Here is a 12,238-nt window from a genome sequence, read left to right as displayed (position 1 = left end):
CACATAGTTTCGTAGCAAAGCACAGGTATCCAGCTAGTAATAGTATATAATATAATATAATATAGTAAACGTAAGACATACATAATAGTATTTTTTCCAATTTCCGATTTCTACTTTTATTGTCCAGCCATTGATAAAATAAGTCCCGCGTTTGAAAATATTCTGCATCTTTTATCTTGAATGTCAACCTATCCATTTCTGCACAATCTAGTGATTTTTAAATTACATCTTCTTCTATGGGTGGTTCTTTGTGTTGTGCTTGTTACAATTCTTGCTGCCGTCAAGACATGTAATATTAAATAGATTGAATAAATCTTGTCCCTTCTTCTTCTCCTTCTCCTTCTCCTTCCTCCTCCTCCTCCTCCTCTTCCCCCTCCTCCTCCTCCTCCTCCTCCTCCTCCTCCTCCTCCTCCTCCTCTCTCTGCCCTTGTCCTTCTTCCAGCGTCTGCCAAGGGAAGACCTCTACTGTCCTCCCATCATCATCAAAGTCATCGACAACAGGCCCTTCGGCCGCAAACCTGTGGTGGGCCAGTGCACCATCCGATCCCTGCAAGAATTCTTCTGCGACCCCTACAAAGAAGACGCCGTATTTCCTGAAACCCACGCAGGTCAGGATGGGTGGAAGATCTTTGGGGGGAATCCTAAAAATGGGTGGCTTTCCTGGAACCACTACATGATATGTCAAGATTAGCAAAGGAAGCCTTGCTTTTGAGCAGAGGTCTCTCAACCTGGCCACTTTAAGACTTGTGGACTTCAACTCCCAGAATTCCACAGCCAACTTGGCCACTTTAAGACTTGTGGACTTCAACTCCCAGAATTCCACAGTCAACTTGGCCACTTTAAGACTTGTGGACTTCAACTCCCAGAGCTGGCTGGGGAATTCCTGGAGTTAAAAGTCCACAAGTCTTAAAGTAGCCAAGGTGACTTTGGAATTCTGGGAGTTGAAGTCCATAGGTCTCAAAGTGGCCAGGTTTGGAGACCCTTGTTCTTGAGTATCATCTGAAGGTTTGACTACCTGTGTGGTCCACTGAAGTCACTTCATTATGGAGACTTCCTGAAGGTCTGATTATCCATGGTCACCTATCTGTGGGCTTGTGGGTTCGGGGTTGGTTCTATGGTGTCTGTCCTTCTTCTCCAACACACCAACCTCCAGATGTTATTGAACACAACACCCAGAACAATGATGGACTGGAGAAGACTTCCCATATGGCCTGCTTGATAGCTTAATGTACCTTGAACCTTCCCAGACAATGTGTCTGAATCACAAGTATCCAAAGAGTCCCTCTTCCATCTCCTTGGTCGGAAAGACTTCTTTGGAAGACAGCTGTTGAGTGACAGGGATGGTTTGAAAGACATGTTGATGAGCAGCCAACTCCAAAAGCTGAAGCTGGGTTTTCTTCTTCATTGGTTACAGATGACACGGCCCTCACCCCAAAAGATGATGTTCTGATTGACATTGATGACAAAGAACCTCTCATCCCCGTCCAGGTAAGACAGCTCAGGTTGCTGGGATGACATCAGATGGGAAGAAGCATGAAGGAGCAACCTCCAAGGCTAATGTTGGGGAGAACTCCCGTGAGGCTGGTTGGGGCTGCACCTTGGTGATGATACGAGCAGGTACAGAATTGACAGCTGCTGGGGTCAATGAGGGAAAGAACCTTGAGGTGCAGGAATGCCTAGTTTAGTGAAGGGGGGGGGGCTGAGAGCAGTCTTCCAGTATTTAAGGGGTGCCACAAAGAAGAGGGAGTCAAGCTACTCTCCAAGGCACCCAAAGGCAGGAGAAGAGGCAAAGGATGGCACATCCTCAAGGGGAGAAGCAACCTGGAACTAAGGAGAAATTTCACCAGTGGAACAGCTTGCCACCAGGAGTTGTGGCTGCTCCATCACCACACTATTTAAGAACAGTCTGGGCAGCCATTTGTCTGGAATGGCAGAGGGTCTCCAGCTTGAGCAGGGGGCTGGACTAGAAGACCTTCAAGGTCCCTTCCAGCTCTGTTCTTGTGTCATGCAGGGCAGACTCCCCCCCCCCCCAAACTCCCCAGAGAAGTCCTGGAGGCCAAAATGTAACGAAAAAGTCGAGATGTTTGCAGCCACCACACAGAATGCAGTTCAGTTGCTTCTTCCCTATAATGATCAGGGCTTGGAAGGCCCCATAGAGACCATCCAGCCTAACCCCTGTGCGCAGGAACACCTTTGATAGTCCAAACCTCTCTTCCAAACCTTCAGGGAAGGAGAAGTCACATTTCAAGTGGCAGTCTGTTCCACCGGCTGACGTTTGTCCCAAATCTTACTTCCTTTGAGAGGGCGCCAACAGGGGGCTCCTCAAGTTACGACCGTAATGGAAACCACCCACCACGGTCATAAGTCAAAACAGGTCAGTCACATGACCAGATTGACATCACAATCTTTTTCGCAGGGGTCGTTAAGCAGACCAGTTGGTTGTAAAGCAGCCCGCTCGGTTCTTAAGGTCACTAAGCGGAGCCATCCTTTGCAAGGGGCAGTTTTGCTGAAAAGGGAAAGTAAGGGTTGGTTTTCAGCAAAAATGTCATAAAACGAGGACCCTGGGACGCTGCAAACAGCCCAAAATGCGGTTGCGTCACTGAGGAGAGCTGCCTGCAGTGTGGCCATGTGAAGCCGGATCCTGGGCAGTCCCCATTGGAACTTCAAACGGTTGTTAAGTGATTGGTCGTAAGTCAAGGACCACCAGTAGTTTTCTGCAGGCTTCCACATCCTGCACTTTGGCTTTTCGTTTTCCTGACATTTCACATTTCTCTGTGCCAAGTTACATCCTGTTTACCGCCGGTCCTTGACTTACAACCGTTCATTGAGTTCAAAGTTACAACGGCACTGAAAAAAGGGGACTTATGTCCGGTGTTCCGCACTTATGACCGTTGCAGCACCCCCTGTGGTCATGTGTTCAAAATTCAGACACTTGGCAGCTGACTCGTATGTATGACGGTGGCAGCGTTTCAGGGTCAGGCGATCCCCTTTTGCGACCTTAAGAGAAGTCAGCGGGGCAGAGAGATTCGCTTAACGACTGCGTAAATTCCCTTAACCACTGCAGCGGTTCAACTGCGGCGAGAAAGGTCGTAAAATCGGACAAAACTTGACAGCTGTCTCGCTTAGCAACGGACATTTCGGGCTCAGCTGTGGACGTACGTTGAGGATCACCTGCATTTGTGGGTGCTCTGTGGCTGGAGGTTTTTTGGAGGAAAGATTGCCCAGAATGGTGTCAGTCTCTTGCTTTGGGCAGGGGGTTGGACTAGAAGGCCTCTGAGGTGCCCCCTAGGGTTCTACGTCATTCTACTGCGTTTGATTCCCAATTTCAGCCGGGTGCTCCAGCCTTCCTTGCTTTCTCCGACTTTCCCGTTTCCCTCTAAAGCCTTGGACCCCTCCCCAACCCCCCCCCCCTCCCCATTCCACGCCACCTGCAAACTTAGTCCGTGTCTGCCGGACTGCCCCCCCCTTCCTCCCCCCCACCCCCCGGCTGAGGGAAGGACGTAGCGATCAGTGCTGGCGTCCACCCGAGCTTCCCCTGCAGCCGAAGCCCTTGGTCAGCCTCCTCGGGGGGGGGGGATTGGGGGCCCGTCAGTCAACGTAATAATTGATCATTGCAATAATTGGATAATTGAGCCAGTTGGAAGGCTGTAATTGGATAATCCTGCCCGTTGTTGGTCTTGGCGGCCGGCAGCCCTAAATCTGATCCCGGTCGAAGCCGTGGGTTGCAGAGGGAGATGCGGAGAGCTTCTGTTACACCGGATGCCCCCCCCACCCCCCCCACCCGGTTGACCATCCGTCAGTTTGCATCCTCCGTTTCCTCTGACCTCCCTCCAGCCTTTCGTGGCCTGCAGGAGTCTCTCACTCCCTGGGTTTCCCACCCGGCGGTTCTTGGATTCAGGCGGTTGGCAGATAGGCAGCCAGAAGCCATTGCCCGGGATGGGCCAAGGACTCCGTTGGGGGCCTCCTGGTGCAGCTTTGGGGTTCTCCCAGGGGCCCCCAGGTGCAGCATGGAGGAAGATTTAGAATAGAACAGAGCTAGAAGGGGCCTTGGAGGTCTTCTAGTCCAGCCCCCTGCTCAAGCAGGAGACCCATGTCAGACAAACGGCTGTCCAGCCTCTTCTTAAAACCCTCCGGTGTCGGAGCACCCACAAGTTCTGGTGGCAAGGAGTTCCACTGGTTAATTGTGCTCACTGTTAGGAAATTCCTCCTTAGTTCCAGGTTGCTTCCCTCCTTGAGGAGTTTCCTGCCCTCGGGTGCCTTGGCCATCCTTGTTGGATAGCAATGTTTTAAAACTCCTTGGGGCGTTTGACCCCCTGCAGCTGGATATGAAGCCCCCCCCTCCTCCTCCTCCTCCCTGTTGAAATGCCAGAGAGCTTGGAAGGAAGGAAGGAGAGATTCCCTTTGGAGGGAAACCTTTGCTTTTGCCATTGTGGTTTTTATCTAACCCCTCACTAATCAAAGATTTTAATTTGTAGCTTGCGGATGGCATGACCAGCTCGGCTTTAATTAACACGCAAACCACTCGGCCTCATTTCCATGTATGTATGGCTTCCTCTCTCACCCCCCACCCCCCATGGCTCGAGTTCTTCGCTTGACTTGGGTCCCCCCGAGCTCATCTGCCGAATGGATTTCGGTTTTTAAAATCAGTCACTAAGTTGGCACTAAGTTGGGTAAAGGGGACCTAAAGGGTTATCTCAGGCTCCCCAAACTTTGCAGCTTTAAGACTTGTGGACTTCAACTCCCAGAATTCTCCAGCCAGCAGAGTAGGTCAACCCCTTCCTTCCTTCCTTCCTTCCTTCCTTCCTTCCTTCCTTCCTTCCTTCCTTCCTTCCTTCCTTCCTTTCCTTCCTTCCTTCCTTCCGTCCTTTCTTCCTTCCTCCCTTCTGTCCTTCCTTCTGTCCTTCCTTCCTTCTGTCCTCCCTCCCTTCCTTCCTTTCTTTCTTCCTTCCTTCCTTCTTTCCTTCCTTCTGTCCTTCCTTCCTTCCGTCTTTTCCGTCCTTCCTTCCTTCCTTCCTTCCTTCCTTCCTTCCTTTCTTCTTTCCTTGTCCTTCCTTCCCTCTTTCCTTCCTTCCTTCCAACTTTCCTTCCTTCCTTCCTTCCTTCCTTTCCTTCCTTCCTTCCTTCCTTTCCTTCCTTTCTCCCTTTCTCCCTTCCTTCCTTCCTTCCTTCCTTGTCCTTCCTTCCTTCCCTCTTCCTTCCTTCCTTCCGTCCTTCCTTCCTTCCTTCCTTCCTTCCTTCCTTCCTTCCCTCTTTCCTTCCCCCCTCCCTCCCCCTCCCCCTCTTTCTCCTGCCTTATAGAATCTTGGACTGAAAGGGACATTGGAGGTCTTCTAGTCCAACCCACTGCTGAATCAGGAAACCCTCTACCACTTCAGAAAAAATGGTTGCGCAATCTCTTAAAATCCTCCAGTGTTGGAGCACCCACAACTTCTGGTGGCAGGTTGTTCCGCTGGTTAATGGTCCTCACTGTCAGGAAATACCTCCTTTATTTCCAGCTTCCTTCTCTCCTTGATTAGTTTCCAACCGCAGCTTCCTGTCCTGGTCCTTTCTGGTGCTTTGGAGAACAGCTCGACACCCCCCCCCTCTTCTTTGGGGCAGCCTCTCAAATATCAGAAGCCTCCTATCTCCCCCCCCAAGAGTGAGGTGATAGCTGGAGGTGAGGTGACACCTCACCTGCTCTGAGCCTCGGTTGGAGGCCGCAGCCACCCTTCGATGTTGACACGTTGCTCTGCTGCCTCCTTCCTGCCTTTTATCCCAGGAAACGTGGTTCCGTTTAGCCGAATTAAAGGGGCTCCATCTCCCCCGGCAGCCCTTCATTGGGAGGAGAGGAGGCTCTGCAGTCGGCAGTGACCTCGGTCACGGCTTGTGGGTGGGAGTTTCGCACAAACGTCGTTAAACACAATCAGCCTCACTCCTGCAGGAGCTGATGACAGGGTGGGGTGGGGGGGCCTGGAACGGAGGCTCGGCGTGGAAGCGAGGGGGCTGCTTGCGAAGGGGGTTTGCAGAGAGAGAGAGAGAGAGAGAGAGCAGAGTGGCCGAAAATGTTGAGTAGTTCGGAGAACCGGTAGCAGAAATTTTGAGTAGTTTGGAGAACCAGCAAATGCCTCTTCTGCCTGCCCCCCCCCCCCCGAGTGGGGAGGGAATGGGGATTTTGCAGGGTCCTTCCCCTGCCAAGCCCACCAAGCCACGCCCACCAGAGCCAATAGTAAAAAAAAAATGAATTTCACCCCTGACTGACAGCTGCCACGGGGGAGGATTTGGGTGAAGTGCTTAGGGTCAGGTGCCTGGCTCCTGCCCCAGGTTCCCATCACCCAAATCCTGCCACGGGGGGAGGATTTGGGTGATGGGAACCTGGGGTTGGGCTTAGAACTGGAGCCCGGTCCTCAGTCTGGATTTGGGCCTCCTGGGTTGCAAAGGGAAAGTTGTGGATGCCAATCCTCTTTCCAAGAAGAGATGGGGCAGCCATTGGTCCCAGGTGGCATGAGGTACCTCTTGCCTTGGGTGGGTGGGTGGGTGGGGGGCTGGACTAGAAGACCTCTGGGGTCCCTTCCAGCCTCTGGATTCTCTGTTCTGTGCTGAGGGCAGCACCTGAGGGCCTTCCTCCATGGAGTTGAGCCTCCCCCAAATGGATTGTAATCCAGGCCTTGGGCTTCTTCGGTGCAGATAGTCCTTGACCACAATTGAACCATGGCTAAGTGACTGGGATACCCATCTAACAAACAGACATTGGGAGGGGGGGATACGAAGGGCTGCCTGATGGGTTAAGGAGTCTTTAACTGGGGTGCGGGGAGGTCCGGGCACCTGTGGGAGGTGCCCCAAAGGTGGTTTTTCAAGAGCCAAACAGACTTTTTTGTTTTTTTTCCCTTGAAAAGGTTTCGCTTCTCATCCAAGAGGCTTCTTCAGTTCTATCTCACTAGAGTTAGAGCTTCAGTTAGAGCGGAAGAAGCTTCTCGGATGAGAAGCGAAACCTCTTCAAGGAAAAGAACCAAGAAAGTCCAGTTGGCTTGCAGAAAAGTGCTTTTGGGAGAACCATAACATGGAGAAGCCCCACAGGCTCTGTGTGTGTGTGTGTGTGTGTGTGTGTGTGTGTGTGTGTGTGTGTGTGTGTGTGTGCCTTTTGTGTGCATACAATGGCCACCTGGACTCCCAGTAAGAGGACGGCCAGGTAGTTGGGCCCAGTGGGAAGATGCTTCTTAGCTCTGAGGGCTGATGGGGAGGGAGGACAGAGCCCAGAGGCTCCCGGGGGGGGGGGGGGGGGGGGCTGAGAAGCAGCCAGGGCAAGCCAGGGCTGCTGTATCCAGATGCCAAGATTGCATGTCAGAATGGCAGAATTGGAAGGGGTGACCGAGGAGAAGGTGGAAACGCCAACGGCTGGGGGAACACAGAGATTCCTCTTTGTCAGCCAACTGTGGAAAAGAACAGCTTTGAAACCAAAACAGTCTAAATGAAGGTAAAATAAGAGGAAGACGAAAGAAGAAAATATTTGCAGTTCATTGAACTGGGGGCTCCTTGGCGCTCTCTGAGGAGGAGGAGGAGGAGGAGGAGGAGGAGGAGGAGGAGGAGGAGGAGGAGGAGGAGGAAGAAGAAGAAGAAGAAGAAGAAGAAGAAGAAGAAGAAGAAGAAGAAGAAGAAGAAGAAGAAGAAGAAGAAGAAGAAGAAGAAAGAAGAAAAAAACTGTGGGGTTCCTGGTGCTCTCTGAGCTTGGTGGTTTTCTTGCGGGCGTTTCATGACCCAGCTAGGTAACCTCATCAGTGCTAGAAGAGAATGGAGTTTGCTCTTCTTTATATACAGTGCCTTGCCCTGTATGCCTGATGGGGAATCCCAGTAATGTTATGGGCTGTTCCAGTGGTGAAGGAATGCCTCAGTTAAATCCATAACTGGGATTTGCCAGTAAGACTCCTCACCACTTTACAGATGAGATGTTTGGCTTGGTACATCGTGTGAACTATCAACATTTGCAAACCACGATTTACACGTCAGGAGACAGTGTGCTTTCAACCAGGTGGGGCTGGCTTCATAAACCTGGTTTGTTTTGATACCCGAAGCTCTCTCCAATCCCCCCCCCCATGATTCTTCCAAGGTGAAGACCTTTCTCAATGAACTGCGGGTGGGGGTGGAGAGAAATTGGAAGGAAGGAGGAAGAAGCGTCCGTGTCAGAAGACTCTGCAGGAGGCTTTTCCCTGCCTTGAAGACTCAGCCTGGTGAGTCCTGCCAGAACCTTCGGCTGCCTCGAACACAAATAAGCCATTAAGCAACAAGTTAGCGCGAGAAACCTGAGCCAGGAATCAGGCGAGCCGAAATCTGTAAACTATTTGGAGTAATTGGTTATGTGCTGCGCTTGCTAGTCTCCCATCGGAGCGAATACTTTATGGCCTCTCTGGTTTCTCTTCCCTGGAAGAGCCACCGGAGGGGGGATCGAGTGTCTCCAGCCGAAGCCTGATAGTTGAAACCCGGGGCCGAGAGTGGGATGGCAGCCTGACATTCCTGCGGTTGCCTCCCATGGATGCAACCGCATCGGGGCTCCCCGTGTGTGGGGCGAGCTGCCAAGGCCGGGCTCCCGAACCACAGAAGGAGACGCTGCCAAGCGTTGTCACCGAAGCCTCTCGGCGAAACGGGATGCATCGGAGGCCGCCTGCAAGGCCTCACCCGCCAAGAGGTTTCCCCAAGAGCCAGAAGGCATCAAGACGGGTTCTTGGCTCGTCCTCCCGCTTGTCTGAAGACTAGAAGACCTCCAAGGTCCCTTCCAACGCCTGTCATCCCGCTGAAGTCATCTTGGCCACCCAAGGCGGACGGCTCGGGGAGGCGAGGAGGCGTCACCGGAGCTGAGCTGGATTCCTGGGAATGGCATGGACTACCCTGAGCTTCTCCCCAGGAAAACGTTGCGTGGCGTCCAAGGACATTCCAGCCTTCCTCTCCTTGACCCCACCCTGCACTTGACCCATTGTTCTCTCTTCTCAACCTTAGCCACCGTGATTGAGTTTTTCTAACAGTAATTCCTGAATTTCTCCCTGGAGCTGGGATGGATGGTTGCTGTGAAATGTTAACCGACTTCCCTTTCAGCCCCAAATCTCCCCCCCCCCCGCCTTCATAGCAGCTTCCATCCAATCAGGTTTCATGGTTGACTTATGGAGTGGGTGGCCTTGTGTCCCTCCGTGACGTTGGAGGGTGTCATTCGGCTACGTATCTCTTGGGGGACACCCGGAGGCACCAAGCCAGCATCGAGCCGAGGTGGCGCAGTGGTTAAATGCAGCACTGCAGGCTACTTCAGCTGACTGTTATCTGCAGTTCGGCTGTTCAAATCTCACCGGCTCAGGGTTGACTCAGCCTTCCATCCTTCCGAGGTGGGTGAAATGAGGACCCGGATTGTTGTTGGGGGCGATATGCTGACTCTGTAAACCGCTTAGAGAGGGCTGAAAGCCCTATGAAGCGGTATATAAGTCTAACTGCTATTGCTATCTTCAGAAAGCAGCTGGTGGTTGAACCATTTACCAGAGATGTCTGGTGGGAGGGAGGGTTCCTTCAGCTTCCATCCAGCCGAGCTTCCCAGTTCCTGGGTGAGGTGGGTGGTCCCTGTGTCCCTCCATCGACTTGGATTGCAGGGATCTGCCATAGACCTCTGGCCAATGGTCCAACCTGCAGCTGTTCTCTGAAGATGCTGGCTTGGCATCTCTGCGCATGACGTGACTGGCCTCCAAGAAGGGAAGCCCCTGAGAAGCCAAGGATGAGGGTGGGGGGTAACAGTCCCCCCTCTAAAGACAAACCTTTAATGAAGAGAAGGACCAGGGGGGGGGGGCATGTCAGCAGCCCTCCGATACTGGAGGGCCTTTGAGGTCAAGCTATTTCCCAAACCACCAGGACAGGAAGAAGCAGTGGATGGAAACTGACCGAGGAGAGAAGCATTAAGAAACGTCCTAATGGGGAGGACCATTAACCAGTGGGACAGCTTCCCACCAGAAGTTCTGAGTGCTTGATCACTGGAGGCTTAGAAGAGACCGGAGGCCCATTGGCCTGGAATGGTCTCCTGCTCAATCGGGAGGTTGAGGCCTCGAAGGTCCCTTCTAGCTTAGTGATTCTTAGAAGTAGAGCAGAGTCCGTTTATTCTCCAGATCCCCTGAAGGTAGGACAAGAAGCAATGGATGGAAACTAATGAAGGATAGCAGCAACCTAGAACTTTTCTGACAGTGAGAAGGATTAACCCCTGGAACAGCTTGCCACCAGGCGTGGTGGGGGCTTCATCACTGGAGGTTTTCAAGAAGAGACTGGACATCCGCTTCTCTGAGATGGGAGAAGGCTGGACTAGAAGACCTCCAAGGTCCTTCCAAATCTGCTGCTGTTCTGTCCTTCCAGAAGGGACGGAGGGATGGAAAGGCTGTTCTTGGCTTGACAAATGTGGGTTTCTGATCCCTCCCTGGAATGTAGCCAGAAAAATGGGGGAGATGCAGCCATCTGACACCCCTTGGATCTCATGGCTCGGGTGGGCCCCCTTGACACTCCTGGCTGGGGTTGTAATTCACTGCAAGAGCTCCTTGACTTACGGCCATTCATGTAGCGACCAAGGTTACAATGGGACTGCAAAAAAGGACCATTTTTCAAACCTGACTGTGGCAGCTTCTCACCATCACGTGATCAAAATTCAGAGACTCATATTTATGACGGTTTGCAGTGTCCCGGGGGTCCTGTGAGCCCCTTTGGCGACCTTCTGACCAGAGGGAAAGCCGGATTCGCTTAATGACCGGGTTCCTGACCACAGGGATTTACTTAACCACGGTGCCAAGAAAGTGCCTCAGGCGGGGCAAAGCCCACGTCGGCAGAGTCTCGCTTAGCCACAGAAATCACGAGCTCCATTGTGGCCATAAGCCGAGGACCACCTGTGCGTCGGAAGGTCAAGGTTGTGCAGCACCTGAGGCTGGACCCCGATTGCAAAACAAATGGGGTCCGTTCACCCACGGAGCTCGTCTCCTGGTTTGTGAGACGCCTTCTGTGCTTCTCCTTTTGATGGAGACCAGTTTGCATCCTTTCCCTTCGACATTCCAGCTGCTTTCCCTGGAATTCTGCTTTTTTTCTTTTTCTTTTAGCAAAATCAGACCCCCCCGCTTTCCTCTCGGCTAATCCTGTTCCCAAAACAAAGCAGGAAGCTCTCGCCCCTTCCTTAAACCATCCAGTTTATAAAGTGTTGATGCCACTTTATAAGGCCTTGGTGAGGCCACACTTGGAATACGACATCCAGTTTTGGTCCCCAGGATGTAGAAAAGATTTGGAGACTCTGGAAAGAGTGCAGAGAAGAGCAAGAAAGAGGATTAGGGGACTGGAGGCTAAAACAGATGAAGAACGGTTGCAGGAACTGGGAATGTCTAGTTTAATGAAAAGAAGGACCAGGGGAGACATGATAGCAGACTTCCAATATCTCAGGGGTTGCCACACAGAAGAGGGAGTCAAGCTATTCTCCAAGGCACCTGAGGGCAGAACAAGAAGCAATGGGTGGAAACTAATCAAGGAGAGAAGCAACCTAGAACTGAGGAGAAATTTCCTGACAGTGAGAACAATTAACCAGTGGAACAACTTGCCACCAGAATTATAAATGCTCCAACACTGGAAGTTTTTAAGAAGATGTTGGAGAGCCATTTGTCTGAAGTGGTGTAGGGTTTCCTGCCTGAGCAGAGGGGTTGGACTAGAAGACCTCCAAGGTCCCTTCCAACTCTGTTGTTCTATATGAAGAACAGTTGCTGGAATTGGGCATGGCTGGTCTAGTGAAGAGAAGGACCAGGGGAGACATGATAGCAGTGTTCCAATATCTCAGGGGTTGCCCCAAAGAAGAGGGAGTCAAACTATTCTCCAAGGCACCTGAGGGCAGAACAAGAAGCAATGGGTGGAAACTAATCAAGGAGAGAAGCAACTTAGAACTGAGGAGGAATTTCCTGACAGTGGGAACAATTAACCAGTGGAACAGAATTTGCCTCCAGAGGTTGTGAATTCTCCAACATTGATGGCTTTTAAGAAAACACTAGATACCCATTTGTCTGAAGTGGGGTAGGGTTTCCTGCCTAGGCAGGGGGTTGGACTAGAAGGCCTCCAAGGTCCCTTCCAAGTTTGTTACTCTATTCCTATTCTATTCTGTTCTATTTTATTGTTCTGTTCTGTTCTATTCTATTCTATTCTATTCTATTCTATTCCATCTTAAAGCCTGCTGGCTGGGAGATTCTGGGAGTTGTAATCTACCTCCTGCCTAAGCAGAGGGTTG

The 12,238-nt window shown here is 51.7% G+C and overlaps 1 protein-coding gene across 1 annotated transcript in view; it reads left to right on the top strand.

Moving 5' to 3' along the window:
* The window catches only part of DYSF (dysferlin), a 122,153-nt gene that overhangs the window by 94,075 nt on the left and 15,840 nt on the right, over positions 1 to 12,238 (top strand). Inside the window, 4 exon segments of the mRNA XM_087723823.1 lie at positions 443 to 608; positions 1,415 to 1,488; positions 4,476 to 4,542; positions 7,915 to 8,002. Coding sequence (XP_087579949.1) covers positions 443 to 608; positions 1,415 to 1,488; positions 4,476 to 4,542; positions 7,915 to 8,002 — 395 coding nt within the window.

This window comes from Thamnophis sirtalis, unplaced genomic scaffold, assembly GCF_051295495.1.
Source record: "Thamnophis sirtalis isolate CommonGarterSnake01/CBP01778 unplaced genomic scaffold, rThaSir2_p1.2 scaffold_10, whole genome shotgun sequence".
NCBI lineage: Eukaryota > Metazoa > Chordata > Lepidosauria > Squamata > Natricidae > Thamnophis > Thamnophis sirtalis.
Note: the sequence above shows the minus strand (reverse complement) of the source record. Positions and strands in the feature narration are given on the sequence as shown.